This window comes from Acinonyx jubatus, chromosome A1 (genome assembly GCF_027475565.1).
Source record: "Acinonyx jubatus isolate Ajub_Pintada_27869175 chromosome A1, VMU_Ajub_asm_v1.0, whole genome shotgun sequence".
Classification (NCBI taxonomy): Eukaryota; Metazoa; Chordata; class Mammalia; order Carnivora; family Felidae; genus Acinonyx; species Acinonyx jubatus.
In genome coordinates, this window is record NC_069380.1 from 125,732,975 (window position 1) to 125,753,116 (window position 20,142).

The following is a 20,142-nucleotide window of genomic DNA, read 5'->3' on the forward strand; positions in this document are numbered from 1 at the left end:
ACTCACAAACCATGAGAACATGATCTGGGCCGAAGTCAGATGCTTAACCCACTGAGCCACCCAGGCTCCCCAGTCATCCCTTCGTGAATAACAGTTAAAAAACTTTGAAGTTTTGTTTGTGTGTTTTTCTTTTTCCACTTCTGGTTTGTCTAGTTGGTGATTATACTTTCTTTATAAAGTTCTGGTAATTTAATGTGTAATTCTTTTAAAATCCTCACATGTAATTTTCTAGTCAAAAAATGCTTGAATTTCCAATACACAAATAAATTTTAGATAATTTACTTCAATAAACTGGATAATTTGTTCAAAGCATCAAACACATTTGCTTCCATAATTCATGCCATTTGTGTATTAGTGAATGTATACGTAAGAGATACAAAAAGAATACAGAATACAGACCTACACATGCAAACTTGGGCTTCCCAAAATATTTTAAATTAAAGTACCAAATTCCCTTGGTGCCAATCGCTCTAAGCGTTTTCACTCAGTCACTTCCTAAATATTGCATAGGGATAAACTACTCTGTAAATTTCAATTCACATAAAGTAGATTTAATTGAATACCAAATGAATGCCGTATTGTCTTCTCAAATATTTCTAAATAAAAAGTTGCTTTAAAGTCTTCCTTGACTTTCTATATTCATTAGTGCCCAAACTTAGAATGTGAATCTATTTGAAGAGAAAATAAGAAAAAAAAATTACTCTCAGGACACGCATTTTTAAATGCATGACAATCTGTTTTGGCTATGATAGAATAGATTCATGTAGTCAAATAGGAGAAAAGTCTGTGCCTTGTGTATCAACTCAGGTTGGAACTTGCAATTTCCTAAAACATTTGGTGGGAAAGGGAGTTAAATCCATGAAAACTTGTATAGAGTTTGGTCTCAATCCTAGCTATTTCTGATTTAGTATAACATCCTGAATAAATTAATTCATGCTACTGGAGAGAAGGAAATATTCCCTGTAATATAGACGTTCTGACTAAGGGAAGTAAAAGTTAGAAAATAAGGCCTGGTTTCCTCAGAATAATTCTGGTGACTTAAAAGATATTTGGGGAAGGTCTGAGTTCTTTATGGAATTGACCACAGTTTGTACAGAAGAGACAGGGTATACTAAATGGGGTGGGTTCTGAAGTTAGACTGACTTCACAAGTAGTAGCATAGGACCAGAGCTGTTATAACTGCACAGAAATGCCTGTAGTCCAGATGTATGGCTGAGAATCATGTAATAATGTGGCTCATCGTTAAAGTCTGATAATAATCTGACATTGGCAAACAGGTTGTTTTCCATCATTCCCTTATATGGCAGTTGTAACCTTTATGGGCAAATCCTTTATGGTGAACTGGAGTGGGACACGAATGACGTTGCCTTCTGATTTTCAACATGACAGTTCTTTCGAAAGCCCCTATTAGATGAAATGGTCATTTGCGTAGATTAACCCAGTTAAAGCCATGGATTTTACACGATGTTATAAGGGAATATAACCGGGAATATAACTATAACTCAACCATGGTAATAGTAAAATGAGTTTATTTCGTAAGCAGGCAAACTAGCTAGTGGCAGTTATCTGGGGAAAGGAAAAGTTCATTTCCCTTATTAGTGAAACAAGGCCCTAAACATTTTATAACATTTAACTAAGATCTATAAAAATAAAAGTCTCCTAAAGATTATCCGTAAAGACGGATATTGGACAGTAAGTTAAATTATGTTAAATATTAATTCTATGACTTACTTTTGTTTAAAATTCGCTTCTTTCCAACTATTTTTCCTGATGTTCCCCTCACATGTTCCCTTTCTATGTGTACATTAAAATTTCCCAGTTTATTTTAAGTTTGAAAAATTAAAGGCTAAATTCAACTAAGTGAAAAAGAAATGTGTTGGTTTTAAGGTTTATTTAAATAAAATAAATTTAAATATTTAACTTGGCTGGCACAACCTTGTTAGGAGGTGATTAAATAAACAATTTATTTAAAATGAAAATATCCCTCTAGCCCAGGGAAAATATTTTGGCTTAAGAAAATAAAATATTCTACACTTATTTCATATTATGCAACCCCCTTTCCCCAAATGCAAGCAGTGAGAATAATTTTTAAGTTTTTCTGTTCACTACTGGATTTCTGAGAGCAACTGAAACACCCTTAAACTACAAATGTTTCCTCTTACCATGAAACTAAAAAATATTCCAAGAGATATAGTAGCAGGTAAAACTAGAAATCCTTTGCCCCACAGGAATATTTTAGAAAGTCACTAGATTGGAAATTTTACGAAGGTGAGGACTATATATTTCATCAATGTCTCTCTAACAGCCAGTAGGATGTCTGGGGCAAAACTGTGTTAATAAACATTGTTAAATGAAGCAATGAAAAATGCACTTTACTTTTGCAACTAATAGAAAAGCTACAGAAATAGAACACTTCTTTAAGAACTGTACATTTTAAACTACAGAATCAAATTAAATGATCCAGTGGTAGAAAATGTTTTTGTACAACAATGAAAGCAAATAACTTCCTCTATCATTAAGGGTTAGGCCTTAATTTCTTAGAATTCCAAACTATTGAAGTCTAGAAGTGTGATAAAGCTAAAGGCTAACTAATAACGGGAAGTGTTCACAGTACAAGCAGGAATGCTAACTCAGCCTTTGGAGGTCAGTGGTCAATTCCATTTGTTAGGGCTCTAGGACAAGCTTGACTCTTTGACTCAGCATCTCAGCTGTGGAATCTGCCAGTTGTGACAGCTGTGTTGGGCTTCAAAATGTTCACAGTGAAGCTAGAGTGAGCCTGGAGTGGTAGTCTTAGCACCTTCCTCCAGCTGGTCTCCTAATTGCACATAAAAACCACCCCACGGATAGAGACAGAAGTTGGCCATGTTACCTCAGTGATTAATATGTGCAACACACACTAGCATGTTCTGTTTTCCCTGTTTCTTACTAGTTGATGATGCTGAGATGAGTCATTCAGGCACGGAGAAAACGTTGAGGAAACCTGGGAAGCACAGAGTCTAAAACAAGAGAAATATGAGGGGATGGAGAGAAGTGTTGAGATAAGAATTACCAGTGGAGATGGTAAACTACAGGTGAAAACCACAGGACAAGCAAAAGTCATCTCAGATACTTTACAACTCCTTGCACAGAGAGTAAACTCTATCTCACAACTCACTCAGTACAATCTGTAAGCAGAGTGGCATTTATTAAAAAAAAAAAAAATTAAACTGGGGCACCTGGGTGGCTCAGCTAGTTGAACATCAGACTCTTGATTTTGGCTCAGGTCATGATCCCAGGGTGGTGGGATTGAGCCCTGCGTTGAGTGTGGAGCCTGCTTAGGATACTCTCTCTCTCCCTCTGCTCCTCTCCACCACTTGCCCTCACTCTCTGTCTCTCTCTAAAATAAAACAAATAAAAAAAAATTAGGAATGAAAACAGCTTGTAACATTTCTTTGTAATGGAGAACAAACAACTCACTGTTCTTCTCTCTTCCTGCAGAGATATTGAAAAGCCCATGATGGCAAAGGCACTGTGCTGGGCACAACGGTACAAAATGAGAAAACTCAGTTTCCCCTACAACACACTCATAGTCCAAGGGGCTACAGCAGGCCACTCAGCACACAACTACTGCAATGCTTCAAGAGCTCTAATAGAGACATGTCCCAGGTTTCATGAGGACACAGAGACAGGAGTCTTAATTCTGAACGGGGAGGTCTAGGAAGATTTCCCATAAGAAATGTTAGGTGGGGGAAAATCTAAGCAAGAGTCTGGACATTAAATTGTAGTCAAATGATTACTGTAAACTGACAACAGCTTTAAGTGCTCATGTAGTCCTATATACCAAATTATGATTTAAACAATTAGCATATCTGAGTTTCACCCTGAATTTACACTTCGGACAAAAGTTCGTGAGAGTTTATGAACTACATATATATCAACATGGGATAAACACTCAAACAGCATTTTGTAGAAAAAAACCACCGAGACACAAAATCGTACATACTGTATTGTTACTTTTACATAAAATTCAAAAGCAGAAAATAATGCAATTTTTGAAATCAGGATAGTTGTTACATTTGTAGGGGGTGGGCAGTGGCTGAAAGTGGCACAAAGGTGGCTTCAGGATTGTTGATAGTAGTATTTTCAATCTGGGCGGTGATTACAGGGGTGGCCACTGAGAACCAAAATTACTAATTACTTTTTATTTTTGGTTTGCAATATCCACAAAGAGTTTTAATGCTTTGCAGGATTCACACATAGTGTGTTCTTTCTAGGTGACAAATTACCAAAAACATGTCAAAATTTCTAAAAAGTACACATTTGTATGTATGTATAAACCCTGCTTTTGCTACAACTTTTATTTGCATGCAAATTTAATGGCAGAGTTTACACATAAATAATGATTATGAGGTCATTAGGCCCACTTAAATGGCAAGCAGCTACATTATGCCCCTTTTTTCTCTAATAGATATCACCAATTAATGGCAACAATTTTTCTCTCCAAGCCCCAAAGTAGCTCCTGGTACTTTATTGCATATCGCTATTACTAACTGACCAGGGATTAAAAAGATTAGCCATCTTGACTTTAAACAATGAGGACTGTCTAGTTCTTTATTTACATGAGAAGTGTCTTATAATTATGGAGAAATTTCAGGTGTATTTCTAGGTAAGGGTGTAATTTCATACCTATGTATATAAAATGGTTTTCTCAATTTCAATCACATCTCAATTAAAAGCACATTTACTAAAAGCAGATTTGCCTTTTGTTTTTTATATTATCCTAGAAAACACTTGCTGATTCATATACGATTAGATTCAGTTTTAACAAGAAGACTCAAACAATTGGGACTAATTTTCCAAGCAAGAAACTCAGAGCATCTTTAGTGGGCCAACTTTTCCCCCTAGGGTAGTTAACTGCACCCTCAATCACACCTTTTAACCCAATGTACAGTTGTTAATTATGACAAAGTAATGCCTTTACACATTATTATTGGTAAGGATTCATGAAAAAATAAGTAGATACCAGAGATATTGGAATCTAATTGCCAGATCTCACTAAGCCACTGTATTCTCCACATTTCTAGCCCCTCTGCTTTAGAGTCCATCCTGAAATAACACTTTAGGCCCCAGGAACTGATCTAACCAGATCTCGTTTTTTAGCTTGTTGTCTTTCTAGAAATGGAGAAGGAGGCTGAAGCCCTTTTTAATGAGCTGGGATGAAACGGTAAACTAAACAGGGGTCCTACCCAGCCTGGGGCCTGGTAAGGAGAATGAGAGTCAGGCTACAGAGAGAACAATCTGCAAACAACACAACCAAGAGTATAAGGGGAGGAGCATAGGGTCTGGACAGGTAGGGAAAGGCAGGTAGTGACATTGTTGTAAAGACTGGACCACCTGGCAGCCCTGAGTAGGAAGGTTACATGGAGAAAGTCTTCACAGTTGGACCCGGTGATAATGTTCAGGCACTGTCTCTTTCTTTCAGATTAAACCCCTGCCTGGAACCGCTTCCCTAGAGGATTCTGACCAATTTTTAAACAACAGACTCAGCAGTGTTTTAGCATCCAGTTGACTTCTTATACTCCCCCCTTCTCTGTGTACTTTATTGCTTTAACCCCTCTGAATAGAAGTATATCTTCTTTGAATCGCAGCGCTGGTGTGATTTATTCACAATATCTAGCTTTGTATAAGTGCTCAGTTCTGAGATGTGCCCGAAAAGGCTGGCTGCCTTATGGAAAAAGAGCCCTTATAGATTAAGTCAGTGTTCACATGTAGAGTTCTTGATTTTTTTTTATAAGTTACACTACAAACAAAGGTAAAAAAAAACTGCATTACACAAGCCAACATTTCCTAGGCACTCACAGGAGTCAGCCACTGTGCTAAGGACATTAGGTTTACTAACTCAGTTGATGTGTTTACATATATACTATCGCTAAAGGTAATATTTTATAGTTTTTAAGGGTATACGAACCCATGAAATTCTCTTATTTTCCCTGCAATCCTGGGTTAGTCAGTTTACTTCATGAGGCCTCAGTTTCCTCAACTACAAAATGAGGAATACTAATAATGGGTACCTCACAGGATTTATGTTGAGGACCTAATGTGATAATTCCTGTCAAATGCGCAGCATAGTGCCTGGAACATAGTAAGCATTCAGTAAATAGTCATTACCACTATTTTTATTGCTGCAAATACTATATTGGGAAAGCAGAATTTCAAGACATGAATTTTAGCTACTTAATTAACTATGTGACTTCCAAAAAATTTAATGATCAGGTTCAGTTGTCTAGGGAGGACTTTGGTCAACACAGTGCTTTGAATTTCCTTCAGGGAATTGCTGGGGCCTCAACCTCCATACCTCTCTATGCATAATCCTCTAATCCAGTTGTTTGAGAAGTGATGATGTCATTATCATGGTATTAGTTAACTTCACAGACCTAACTTTAGAATTACATTAAAGTCCCATACAAATTATAATAGCACTGCTTTCACACAATTGCCTAATAGACAAAGTTTTAATTCTCTATTTGACTTCAAATTTCATTTATGAGGTTTTTATTTAAAAAAAAAATTAAGGTTTATTCATTTGTCAGAGACAGAGAGAGACAAAGCGTGACTGGGGGAGGGGCAGAGAGAGAGGGAGACATAGAATCCAAAGTAGGCTCCAGGCTCCGAGCTATCAGCACAGAGCCCGACATGGGGCTCAAACTCACAGACTGTGAGATCATGACCTGAATTGAAGTCGGATGCTTAACCAACTGAGCCACCCAGGCGCCCCCTTTTTTGAGTTTTTTAAAAAAATATTTCTCCAATAAAAATCTTTGCCACATAAGCACTGACATTGTTTCTAGCAGTTTTTCTTGACCCTATTTGACTAGAAATGTTAAAGACTAGCAAAACTTTTCTGCTTCCAAAATGGGGTCAGGGATGGGGAGAATTAGATTATAGGTTACTGTCTGTGGTCCCTTTCATTTCAAAGAGTTTATGGTTCTACGGACTGGTCAAATGCCAGAGAGGAAGAAGGCAGTGCAGTTTATAGTCTGACTGAGGGGAAGAGTCAATAAACTGAATGCCTCAGGAACTAGCTAGATCTCCAAAAAACGGAGCCGTGTCAAAGTCCATTTTCTATTTCTTGAAACATCTGCATGGTTTATGGTTGAAGGCTTATATGAAGAGCTCAAGAAAGAAGGCAGACAAAATACAGAGATGTTCTTGAGTTGCACAAGGTTAAAAGGAAAAAGCCTACTGACTCATTTTCGGAATACCATGAAGCAGAACTGTGCATCACGGAGGCAGTTCAGAAAGTGGAGAAAAGCAAGTAAAACAAGAACAACAATGGCAACAATAACAAATTGGCATTTAGAATTAGATCACATTTTTGTTTAGCTCCCTGATTAACAAGCTGGGTGATTTCAGTTTTACCTCATACGATCATTCTGAGGACAAAATGAGCTGAATTGTGTAAAGCACCAAATCCAACGTCTGACAAACAGTAGATGCTCAATATATTGTAGTTATCATTAGAACAGCTACTACTTGGACTATCACTACAGGCTTAGGAGCTGCTGTCCTAACTCGTTGGTGATCCAGGTACAGGTCAGTTACCTGCTGTTCCATGATAAAGCTGCAGCATCAGAGAGAGCATTACAGCAATGACTCATTCACATTCTAGAATGCCACTGGTTAAAAGCTGACACATTTTGCTATAATTTATCCTAACTAAAACAGTATCAGTCATATAAATTCCTTGACACAAAGAAAATGTTGTGCCACATTGCAATAGCATGAAATCATGGATGTTGGGAATTATTATTTTCTCGATTTCATATATATATATATATATATATATATATATATATATATATATATATGAATGTTCCATGCATATTAATTACAAGGAGTTGAATTCCTCATCTTGGATGTATTTCAAACAGGAAGGAGAATTAGTTACAATGGGAACACTCTTCTGTGTGAAGCCTGAAAACAATTACATATTGAAACTATGTTTTATAAAACATTTTTTTTAGCAGGTCACACTGGTGCCATCTACTTTGCAATTCAAAATGAACATTGTGTGGTATGAAATGAGAAAAGACCACAAGGTCACTTACTAGCAGTTTTCAAATGTCTTAAAAAAGAATCTACTTATCTTTTGACTCACTATCCTTATATCCACAGATTACTAGGTAGAAATGGGTTAAATTTTAAGCAAGGGAAATTAGAACTAGATATAAATAAAACGTCCTAACTGCGGATTGTAAAATATGAGGGCTGTTTTCTGTAAGAAAGCTTTGGAAGGTGCAATCCTGATATGTATATATTCTATACCTAGTTTCTAGTTTTCTAATTTCTTGTTCTCCCTCATGTGTAGTAGAAAAATGAGATTTGCAGTTGACTCCCTTTGTCCTCTGGAGGAAGTTTTTAAGGCTGAGATGAAGGGATAAAATATCTTCTACATTCAAATCCATTAATTATCACTTTTGCCCGGAAGGTGGCAGTGTGATTAAATGGGGTATGGCGCTACATGGTGGATGTTTGGTTCAAAACTGGATGCAGTTCTTCCATTCTGGCCTCCTTTCTGATCTTCGCTCCAACTTCTCTAGCCACACTTCCTCACCCCTTGCCCACAATCTTTCCCTTGTATTTTTTTTTTCTATTATTCTGAAGTGCAGTTGAGCTTAGCTTCCCCAATTCACATCCTCACCCGTCCCCCAGGACGTTCCTAAGAGAGACAACTCCCTTAAAAGGCTGAAGGTTAATAATAAATATATATAGTTTAAATTTCCCTGCTAAGAGCGAGATAACTAAGAGAATGTATCCATAGATTCTGGCTTCTCCCTACTCTCCATTCTTTTAAAGAACTTCCTATTTTATGCTAAACCTGACCACAGGGCAAGGTGTTTTGAGAGTCATAGGCACAGCCTCTTGTTAGTTATCTTTACAAGATTACACTTAATAGTACCATGCCCAAGCTCACTGTCTTCCGCCTTGTGATAGCCCAGTCCTTTCTGGAGCCCCTGATCCCTGGAGAGATTTGGTGCTTTTGGCTAGAATATACCTTACTTCCACTATCCATTTTCTAATAAATCTCAGACCTCAGCTTTATCTCTTGAGAAGCTGGATAATCTCTGGAAGGACTCCTAAGAAAATCTATATTGGCTTTTAATTAAGACTGTGCTTTCTTTGTAACTACATTCTTCACCAACATAGTTAATAAACCCGCAAGTCCCATGCTTGATACCTTTATCCAGGCTTTAACAATTCTATATGTTTAACATTAGTATTATTCAGAATATTTATACATAGCTCTCAGGTATATCTCCCTAAGAAAAATCTCCTTGAAGATTTTATTAACAGTCTTCCTTTTTCAGGTTCATCTTAATTTATTGTTCTTTTTCTTTTTTTCTTTCTCTCTTTTTCTTTCTTTATTTTCTTTCTCTTTCTTTCTTTCTTTCTAAGAGAGAAGGAGAGCACAAATGGGAAAGAGAGAGATAATCTTAAGCAGGAATCATATTCAATGTGGAGCCTGAAGTGGGGCCCTGTCCCTAGACCCTGGGACATGACCTAAGCTGAAATCAAGAGTCAGATGCTTCACCAACTGAGCCACCCAGACGCTCCTTCCGCTTCATCTTAGAATCTACTTTTCTCTATCTTGCTAATCACAGTTGGATGGATGCATGACTAACCATTTCTATATCTATGACTACATTCATGTCCTCATTCATTCTGACTTAGCAAAATTTACTACGTGATTGGAATGACTGACAAAGGGACTAATAAGATGAGCTAAACTTCATCTTTGTTAAAAGGCAAATTTTTGTAATGGGGACAAAACTGATCTGATGTGCTCCAGATCAGTAGGGAGGAAAAGAGTAGAACTACATATAGGACTCAGTGGACTGCACATACATCCACAGCTAGTTCTATTAATGTGGAGCTGATAGAATGCAGTGTCCCTGAGAAGAGTGTTGCATGGGGGAACATTATCTTGAACTTTATTCTCCAGTGACATGACAGAAAAAGTGGGTTGAAAATCCCATTGGGAAACACCCAAACTAAAGAAACATCTTTCTTCTGAAGGATTCAGTACCAATTCATCATTTCTTTACCAACCACCATGCTGAATTCATGACATGTCAACTATGCATACATGTAATCAATGATGATTATCACACCTAAAACAAGTCTAAAATAAGTTTGTAGAAAGTAAGAAGATGCTAAATAAAATTAATGGATCTTAACTATTATAACTCTTCTGTGATTTTTCACAAATGAGAATCATCCCATAACTTTAAAGTCTTTCAAGGTAGAAGTATGTGAACTATTGTTATTTGAACTTCCCAGGAAGTTTTATTACCAGCAAGTTTATCCTAGTACGCATAATGATACAAAAAACACAAATGACTCTCCAGTGGTAAGGTAACACTACAGAAAATAGAACTAAAAAAGGATCTTAGTAGTTCATTAGCTTAGTGGTTTTCAAATACTATTCCTTGGAACCTTAAAGCTCTTTTTAGAGGTATTGCAAGAACAGGGATTGGATTCGAGATAGTGGGAAAAGGGCAAATTCAGTGGTGATTTTGTTATATGTATGTTTATGTATTTTTACCAATATATTTCATATATACGTATGTTTTAACAATTTTACCTCTACATATCAAATATGCATACAATTTTAAATCTTCCATATATACTCACTTATGTACGTTAGCATTTCATTTATAAAAAGTGGTCTATGGAGAAAAGCATATTTGAAATTCATGGATCTAGCTCACCCTCTTTAATTTACAGTGAATAAACACCCCTATAGAGGGATGAGGTGGCTTCTCCAGGGACACAGCAAGTTAGAGGTAGGCTGGACAAAGGACAAAGGACTTTTTCAGGGAATCATAATTTATGACTTTAAAGATTATATCTTTCTGTGATCCACTCTGTGCTTCCCTAGTTATGTTTTAAATGATACTCAAGGGATCCTGGGGGCAACTGGTGGCTCAGTCAGTGTAACACACAGCTCTTGATCTCAGGGTTGTGAGTTTGAGCCCCAATTGGGTGTAGAGATTATTTAAAAATAAAATCTTAAAAAAGTACTCAAGGGATCTTAATCACTTCTAAAAGTTGTGTATCTTTAAGTCTATTATATAACAGAGGTGATATAAGCTTACATAATAGGATCAAAAAAGTTTATAATATGGTCAAAACTCTGAACCGACCTAAGCCAAGTCACAGAGTATATTGCACAGGGAGGAAGTATGCAAATTCCATTTGTTTTCCCATTTATAAAAGCTTCTAAGATAAAAGGTTAGGAAAGGGGTGCCTGGGTTGCTCAGTCGGTTGGGTGTCCAACTCTTGATTTTAGCTCAGGTCAGGATACCACAGTCCTGGCATCCAGTCCTGTGTTTGGCTCCATGCTGAGCATGAAGCATGCTTAAGATCCTCTCTCTCTCTCCCTCTGCCCCTCTTCCCCACTCATGCTCTCTCTCTCTCTCTAAAATAAAAAAATAATAATACTTAAATAAATAAAATTTTAAACATGTAGGAAAGAAGATTCTGTACCTTTTTCAAAGGTGACTTAAAACAGTATGAAACTTCATACAAAGTCTGAGATATAGTATTTATTTCTAAGCTGAAGACATACAGAGCTTTCCAAGAACAAAGAAAGATGATCTATTCAAAACTGGGAGATGCTGAACTTCTGCTCTTTATTTCTGTAATTGGGAACACATGACCTTATTTGCTACCAAAAGAGAATATACTAGTCTAGAGGCTATAACTGCAGTAATCTCTCAAACAGCCATTTTCAACACCCATCACAATCCCTAAACTTCATAGGCTACCATATGTTTAAAAAGACAACTTCCAATCTATTTCTACAATCTCCAATACTGTATTTAGATATATTCAAAAGATGCGCAATTTTAAAGTCATTAAAATGATAATTACGTAGACAGTAGAGGGAGGCAACATGCTGAAGTAAAAACAGCACTGTCTTTGGAGCAGGCCCACTTGGGTTATGATCCCAGGCTTCCCTGGCAATTAAAGGTCCTTGACCAAGTTATTCTATCTTTTAGTCTCATTTCCTCTTCTGCAGAGTGTGATTGATAACTCTCTCAATGTGGTTATGAAAACGAAATAAGATACTGTATATAAAATTCTCCACAGAGTTTTCATTCATAAAATACACTCGTTAAAATGAAAGCTACAAGCATTGTTATTAGAAAAGTAGAAAAATGTCACTATGTTAAATGAAGCAGAACACAAAAATGGTATTTACAACAACTGATTCAAATATACCAGCTAAGCAAAAAAAATGAAAACAGTTGAGATGGGGTAGTGAGAGTTATGAGGAATTTTCCAAAATACTAATCAATATTATTACATCTTTTTATTTTCAATTATAAAATTAGTAGTTTTAGTCCAATCAATGTTTTTCAATGGGTGGTGTGATTGAGAAGTTATAACAGAAAAGCTGATAAGGAGAAGACATTGTCTTGAGGTCAAAATAAGAATTCTCAGCCAGCCTGAATTTTTACCTTAGGAAGAGAGAGTTGATAGAAAAACACAATAATTTATTGATCTGAGCAGCGACATTATTCAGATAATTGAATTTGCTCCATATTGAAACGTTTATTCCCCATATTTTGGACATTGAGCAAACTGTTGTTTACCAGATGTGTAGATATTTACACATAAAACTATGAGTTTGCTTCTGCACATGGTAGTTATATTTTGAATGTATCTAAACATCAAGGTAAAATACTTCCTTGATGAAAACACTCATACAATAATGCAATGAAGTTCAATGACATGCCATTACCTCCCTTCCTGCCACTTTTACCCTCACAGATAAGCAACCACTATCAAAGCCTTTGGAAGAGCTTGCCAAACTTTTTGTATGTCTTAATCCTGAGTATAATTTTCACATATTTAATAATGTTTCAAAATTTACTTCATAAAAAAAACCCACAGTTATATTTTAGATAGTAGTGTCTCTTTTTCCCCCAGCATACATAATGAACAATCTTAAATAAAACAAGCATATGCCAAATAATGAACATCCAATAGAAGGAAAGAACAAAATCCAGTTTTATAAGCCAAATATCTCTTTATACTTATATTTGGAAGGTTAATAACTTTTCATTTAAACTGAATTACATAAGTTTTAATTAGACTAGTGAAAAGTATCTCTAGGATAGGTTTATAAATGGGAAGATACTATAATATTATAGTATTATTATAATATATAATTGTTGACAGAATTTAAAGGCAGACTATTATTATGAAAAAACTAGAAAGGCAAACAATGCCCCAATCTATGAGCTTGCTAATTTTATTAAAATTTTGAGTGTAAGAAAACACATATATTAAGTTTTTCTTGATTTCACACATTAATACTTTTAAAGGAATGCTAAAGGATAAATACTATAATCATATTCTGTTAGAACCTGGCACATACTCAGTACTCACTAAATACCAGTTCAATAAATAAAAGTAACCTAGTATTTATTCTTGTTATGTAATATTCTAAATTTCTGACATCTATACTACAAGGAAACAAATTGATTTCAAGTTTATTTTTATTTTACTTTTTTGAAATTCATAAAATTTTAACTATACATAAGGCTTTTCTTTTAAGTATATGGACTAAAACGAAAGGTATAAATTATCATTAGGAGTTTGCCATGAACCTCTTTCAAAAATGTGACTATCTCACAGGGCTGTGAACACCAAGTTAGTACGGATTGCTTTTTCTGGTACTGGTTGGAGAGATACAGACAGAACAAAGTAAAGGAAAAGTAATCTGAAGCACTGGATGCTTGCAGAAGGCAGTTCGAAAACTTCCAAAAGATAGCAGTTGGCTTGGAAGCATCCAAGGGGGACTAGACAGTTTTGGAAAAGTGGACCAATAGAACAGAAAATAGATTTACTAAGCAAACTTAAGATGGTCCAGCCAAATGACGGGTCTCCAAGAACAAAGTATTCTGATGTCCAGAATGAAATAAAACCATGTGAAAGAGGGATTACTGGTAAATCATTTGGTTTCTTTTATGGGAAGTCAACTGTAAAGAGGATGAAGTAGTCTCTGGCGTCTGAAAAGGAAAGGAGGTGCAGAGTGGGGGGGTGGTGTGATTGAGAAGTTATAACGGAAAAGCTGATAAGGAGGAGACATTGTCCCACAGAGCTCCCTGGGGCCTGTGCAGAGGCGCGGGGAGAATGATGCTGTTAGTTCTAAAAATTAAGTATCTATCTATATACATACATATGTTTCCTCTATGTACCTAATCTATAATCGGTATAGATTTCACTAGAGATAAATATAAATAAAGGTAGGTACAGTATTTGAGTGAAAAAAGGACATTGGAATGTTAAAACTGTAACTACAGCACTTACAACCTCAGGCCAAAAGATTTAGAGACAACAGTGATACACTCAAGCAGTTACGTTATTAATAAGTCAGATGTAAGATTAATAACTGGAGAGGCATCCCCACTGTTAAGCCTAGGAATAATTAGCATAAAGAGACATTTATTTCTTACATAAAAAGCATTCTGAGCCCAACACCATGCAAAATACTTACATGGAACAATATACACAGCCACAAGTCAGTATTTTTAAAAATTTATTTTGATTTGTTACCTTATTTATTTATGAGAAATACCTTATAGAATTTAGAATTATAAAATAGAATAGTTGTGGATAAAAACAGACTGTCAATCTCAGAGGAGTAAAGACTGTCACTGTTACCAGACACCTGCAATGAACCAATTATTGCCCATTGAACCTTGACTTTAAAAATAGGTCTCCTGGAAGCTTAGGCAAAAAGGGAAATAGGTTGGTTACATACTAGTTACTCAGGTATCAGATTAGTTTTTCAAATAGCCAGGAGAGAAATCACAAATAATAAAATTCATATATTTTATAAATTCTGATTACCCATTTATTTTGGTCAGAGATTTATATTAGCTGTGGTGATTAATAAAAAAGATTCTAAGTATTTCCCAGGATTCATTATTTGGCATAAAAGAGCCATACAAATTAATTTGCAGATGCAAGAGTTTCCATAAATAAACTCAGGAGGAACTTATTGCCTGTATTACTTAAAAAGATTTTTTTGCATATATTCTTTTCTAAGGAATCACAAGTGACATAAGAGACAGAGTCTGCATCTATAGTTTTTAAAAATCACAGAAACACTACTGAAGGAACAGTTCTTGAGTCTAGCCCCCTATGAAACACTAGTACAGTAACAGCAAATGATAACCCAACCACATAAACACGGGCTGAATTCCTTACGCAAATATCATGAGTATTTGCATTTGTTTGACTGCTTAGATAATACGTAACACATTTAGCCTGTCTGCTTCTATCCTATCTCCAAACACCTGCACTCCATTATTGCTTTCATTTCCCCTATATGAGGCATAGTTATTTCCATTCCAAAGAGTGGAGCTTATTTATTTATAATCAAGTACTAAGATAAATAAAATAAGATTAGCCGCTGAAAAGTATTCTGTAAATAGCTATTCTAGACACAGAAGTCACTTTACTGGGAAACTATCCCTTAAGGGCTATTTGTTTGCAAGCATATCAAATCAATATTGGGGGAAATGGTAGAATAAAATATTACAATAAATTGAACTTAAGATACTTTTTTAAATCAAATATTTGTTCTATTATTGTGTTAGATAAACAAAGCGATGAATATCAAGCAAGTCATTTTTACTGCATCTCTACCTGTACATTTGCTTCTAGATTGAATTTATAATTTTTATAATCTTGAACTGGTACTTTTCATTAGAGTGAAAACACTAAAGTTATCAAAAAACATTACCAGGGAACATTATTAATAAAACAAACCATAGACGATGGTATGATAAGCAACTTGATTTACATGTAGCCACTCAGTTAAATTCAAGTTAGTCATATGATTAAAGATATATAACATTATTAATTTCTCTAACATATCTGTGCTAAAAGCCAAGGCATCTTCTAAAGACAATGGCGTACTGTCACCTACCAGCCTGCTTGTAGCAGGCAAGAAAGATGAGAAAACAAGACCAAACCAGACAGTGAAAAAGGACAAGCTTTCACCTAAGCTCCCAACAAGTTTCCTTCCTTCCCTAAAAATCATTAGGAGATGAATCGCTGTAGTCCACATGGAGTTAAAAAAAAAAAAAAACAGCAACAACTGTGGGCACCCCTGTTTTTACAGCAGAAAAAAATGGGCATAAATTAGACAATAAAAGTGTTACCAATACCATGCTTTCTTACAAAGCCTTAACATCACACCTAACTTTTGAACTTCCTCAGCAATTACTAAAGACTCAAGTATTACGTCAATCTTAAAAGGGGAGAAGCATGAGAGAAAAAGCACATTACCAAGCTGCCTCTGTAGTCCTTAAGGAACTTGTAGACCGGGATCTTGGCTTCATAATAATGCTCATTTTGAGGAAAACAAAACAAACAAACAAAAAAAAACCAAAAAAAAAAAAAAAGAAAGAAAGAAGGGAAAAAAAGCAAAAGGAAAAAGGGAAAAATGTCTTCAAGTATTCTGATCAATACATTTCAGCTGTCTTTCTACAAAGATGATTTTAAATATATTCCATTTCCAAGGGAGGCTGCTTGAAGAAATCCAAATTCCCCGGAATCCAGCTGAGGCCCCCAGTCCAGCACATAAGGAAGCTTCTAAGACACAGGAGCTCTTTCCTCTTTCATGCTGAATTTACTCCAGCACCAGGCTGTTTGGAAGTGAACAGTTTCCTTTATGTTTTGCATTGCCAACGGAGGAACTGAATTTTAAATCTATTCTTCATCTGGTCACAAGGGAAACCAACACAGTGAAAGAGCCACTTGTCTTTGTCTTTTCTGCAAATCTCTCATAACAGGTTTAAAGATTTCCAACACTCGCAAAGTACTCAGGTAGAGTGAAAGGGAAAGAAACCGACTGCGAGGTACTGTAACACAAGAGAGCTGTCAGGGAAGTTCCATTTCAGGGAGACCACAGGCAAACACTCTTCTGGGGCAGCCAAGAAGCCAGCCAGAGAAAGGAGCCCTCCGCACTTCAGTTGGGCCCAGTGCTTTACCTGTGAATGTAATTTCCGCTGTATCCCTTGCTTAGAATCTGACTCCAAGCCTTTGTGAATGAGAACTATCATTCAATCTCTCCAGGCAGAAACTATTCCTCAAGGGCTGTATGACGTCTGTAGGAAGGCAGTTCAAAACATCGCAGGGAAGTGAGAGAGGAAAAAAAAAAAAAAGCACCCAGCCCTGCCGCGTCAATTGCTTAAACTTACAAAGCTAAGGGGCAGACAGACGAGCGCCAGGGACCAGAACTGTAAACCTACCAAGCCGACAGACCTCTCAAAACTTATAAAACAATTTCCTTCTCTGGGAAATGAGGTGTCTGTGTTATTCAGGGTAAGATTCCCTGACCACCTTTATAAGGAACACACCCCTTTGCAAATGAGTTGTTTGTCTCTCTCCCCTTCAAAAAAAAAAAAGTGATTTTCTCAAAGTCTCACACTGAAACTAAACACTCTCATCAGAACCAAAGTTGAGAGAAATTGAAGGCTTAGCAGTTGTTATTTTGAGCCTTTTTAATGAAATGTCACGCTTTGGGTTTGGTTGTAGAGATGCAAACTGACTCTTGAAAATTAAACAGAGGGCAGCAGGAATCATTGCACCAGGTCGTGCTGGAATGCTTGAACTGAAGAATCAAATATATTACTGCTGGACAAGTGACTACATGTACGAAGGCTGTTCCCTTGCACAATGTTTTCTAAACCTTATTTCTTTTTGAAAATCATATGCAAATTTTACTGATCTCTGTACACTGAAGGCTCTGCATTTGTTAAGTCTTCACTACTCTCCAGTGAGGAATGAAGCTCCTATCATACTATCTTAACATCCTATTATTGTGAAGACCAATCCCTGCCCCACCTCCTACAACTGCAATACAAACTGTTCTATTGTAGCAGACATAATCTAGAATGATTTGAATCACTCCTAAGAGAAGGACCCTTTGATCACCCTGGCTATCCTTCTGGACATTTGCACAGAGAATATGTATTCGTCTGGATATACCAACTTCAGTGACTTTGCATGTGAATTATCGACTGAAAATTATTTAAGCATCTGATTCCTCAAATTACATTAGTTAGTACGTTGGTTCTCTAGGCTGACGTGAACTTGGTATTTATTTAGCATTTGCAGGCAGGATGTTGGAGTGCAATTGTGACCCACCCAAAGGATTTGGAAAATTAATGAAGTAAGGCATCCCTCCAGGGGCTCTGGCTGCTTACTGCAACAAAAGCTTCAACTCCTCCCCTGGTCACACTTTAAGGTGCAGTTGTGATTTTGTCTCCTCTCAGGGACCCTCAGGCTTCCTAAGGAAAATGCTAATAAACAACTTTCAATATAGTTACCTTCTTAAGCTTTCCAGTTGTCCTATGACTGCTCAGGAACAGTGACACATTCTTAGCTCTGTCCCACGTTTAGTGTATTGCTGGTACTTTAAGGCAGATTAGCCAATCACATATTTTTAGAAGTTCAAAAGAAGGTTTGTGAGACTACTCACTTTGGGAGGGGGGAAGGGGTTTATGGGAGGAGGTCTGTCTTTTATCTCCTCAGAATTTTAATGTGGGAAAAGGAAGAAAGAACAGAGTACAAGTAAGCCACTACTATTATTTATCTGAAGCACTGTTCCCTTCCAAGTAAGGTCTATGAAAAATCCTCTGGTTGCCATTTCAACAAGAAAATGACAACGATAACAGAATGTAATGTCTGAATGCTGTGTGTTAAACTTTGCTGAAATAATCCAGCCCTGTATTTTACCATCCCCCAGAAGGCTCTCTGTCCCAGCAAGATTACTTAGCTCACTGTCCCTCCCTTTGCTGTCACATACACGTAAGAGGTTAGTGCTTCCCTATAAACTTTTCCTTCCTTCCTTGCTCAATGTTCTGTGTATTCTAAGAATCTATCTCGGAAGATTCTAACGCAATTTTTGGGTATCTCCTAAACACTGTATAACCATCCTATGATGTCTAATATATCATTCTTGTCCCCAAGGAAAACAAGTGTTAAGTGGAGTATCTGACAATGTATGCAACTAATCAGAATACTCAATGCTTCTTGGATGGGTACATCAAGGTTGCCATTACAGAGAAAGAAAGATGCACAGTATCATCAGGCCACTGAGATTTAAAATTTTAATTGAACTTCTACCCATAATATTTAAGGTAGTGACAGATTAAACAACTAACAGTATTCATTCAATATTACAGTGTTTCCTCCATTCTAAGGCAGTTTTTCACATGTACATTTCTGAAATAATGATTTACAATCTGAGTGTTGTGACTCTTTTCCTCTGAAAAGCTTCTCTGAATGGAGCAGATATGACATTGCCCTCCAAATTCCTGTCAGCAAACAAATATATAATAGTGTATGGGCTGACAAAGATGTCTGAATCTAAGAGGACTGGACATTAGGACCATGCAGCTCTTGTCTAAAGAGCTTTGGAGAGTACGCATTTGGTCCAGAGGCTGCTAATATTTCTAACATTCAACTGTTGTATCAAAGTATATAATATTATATAGACTTCTCTTTGACTATTGTCACCACAACATTTCAATGTATCTCAGGTGTATAAGTTCATTTGGGTCATTTATCTTTATGTATTTTGTTGAATGAAACCAGTACATAATACAATGTTTACTGAACTTCAATCATTTGGACGTCCACAAGTTTTGCAATATTGGCACACAATCCATATCATTACTTACTTGATATTTTTCTTCATTGACTCAATTTGTTAACTTAAATAGCATAAATTTAAAAGATAATTTTATATTTATTCAATAAATGTGTTTGATATGTTGGTTATCCCTACCCCCACCCCACCACCAATGCAAGTATTAAGAGGAAAAAAAGAAAGAGAGGGCAGCCGACTGGCTCAGTAGGTTAAGCGTCCGACTCCTGGTTTTGGCTCGAATCATGATCTCACGGTTTGTGGGTTTGAGCCCCGCACTATTAATGTGGGGCCTTTTGAGGGTTCTCTCTTCCTCCCTCTGCTCCTCCCCTGCTTGTATGCTGTCTCTCTCTCAAAATAAATTAAAAAAACCTTAACAACAACAACAAAAAAGAGAGTCCAAATACCACCTAAAATTTCTC

At 36.4% G+C, this 20,142-nt stretch overlaps 1 protein-coding gene across 12 annotated transcripts in view; it reads right to left on the minus strand.

The window, feature by feature from the left end:
* PDE4D (phosphodiesterase 4D) overlaps window positions 1-20,142 on the minus strand; it is a 713,672-nt gene that overhangs the window by 256,702 nt on the left and 436,828 nt on the right. Inside the window, exon 1 of one of the 12 annotated variants that reach the window (XM_027041444.2) lies at window positions 16,354-19,202. The exons of the other annotated variants lie outside the window; for them this stretch is intronic. Within the exon in view, the coding sequence (XP_026897245.1) occupies window positions 16,354-16,418 (65 nt within the window). The 5' untranslated portion in view covers window positions 16,419-19,202. Of the gene's footprint in view, window positions 1-16,353; window positions 19,203-20,142 lie in introns of those variants that run through there. 12 annotated transcript variants of the gene reach the window in all.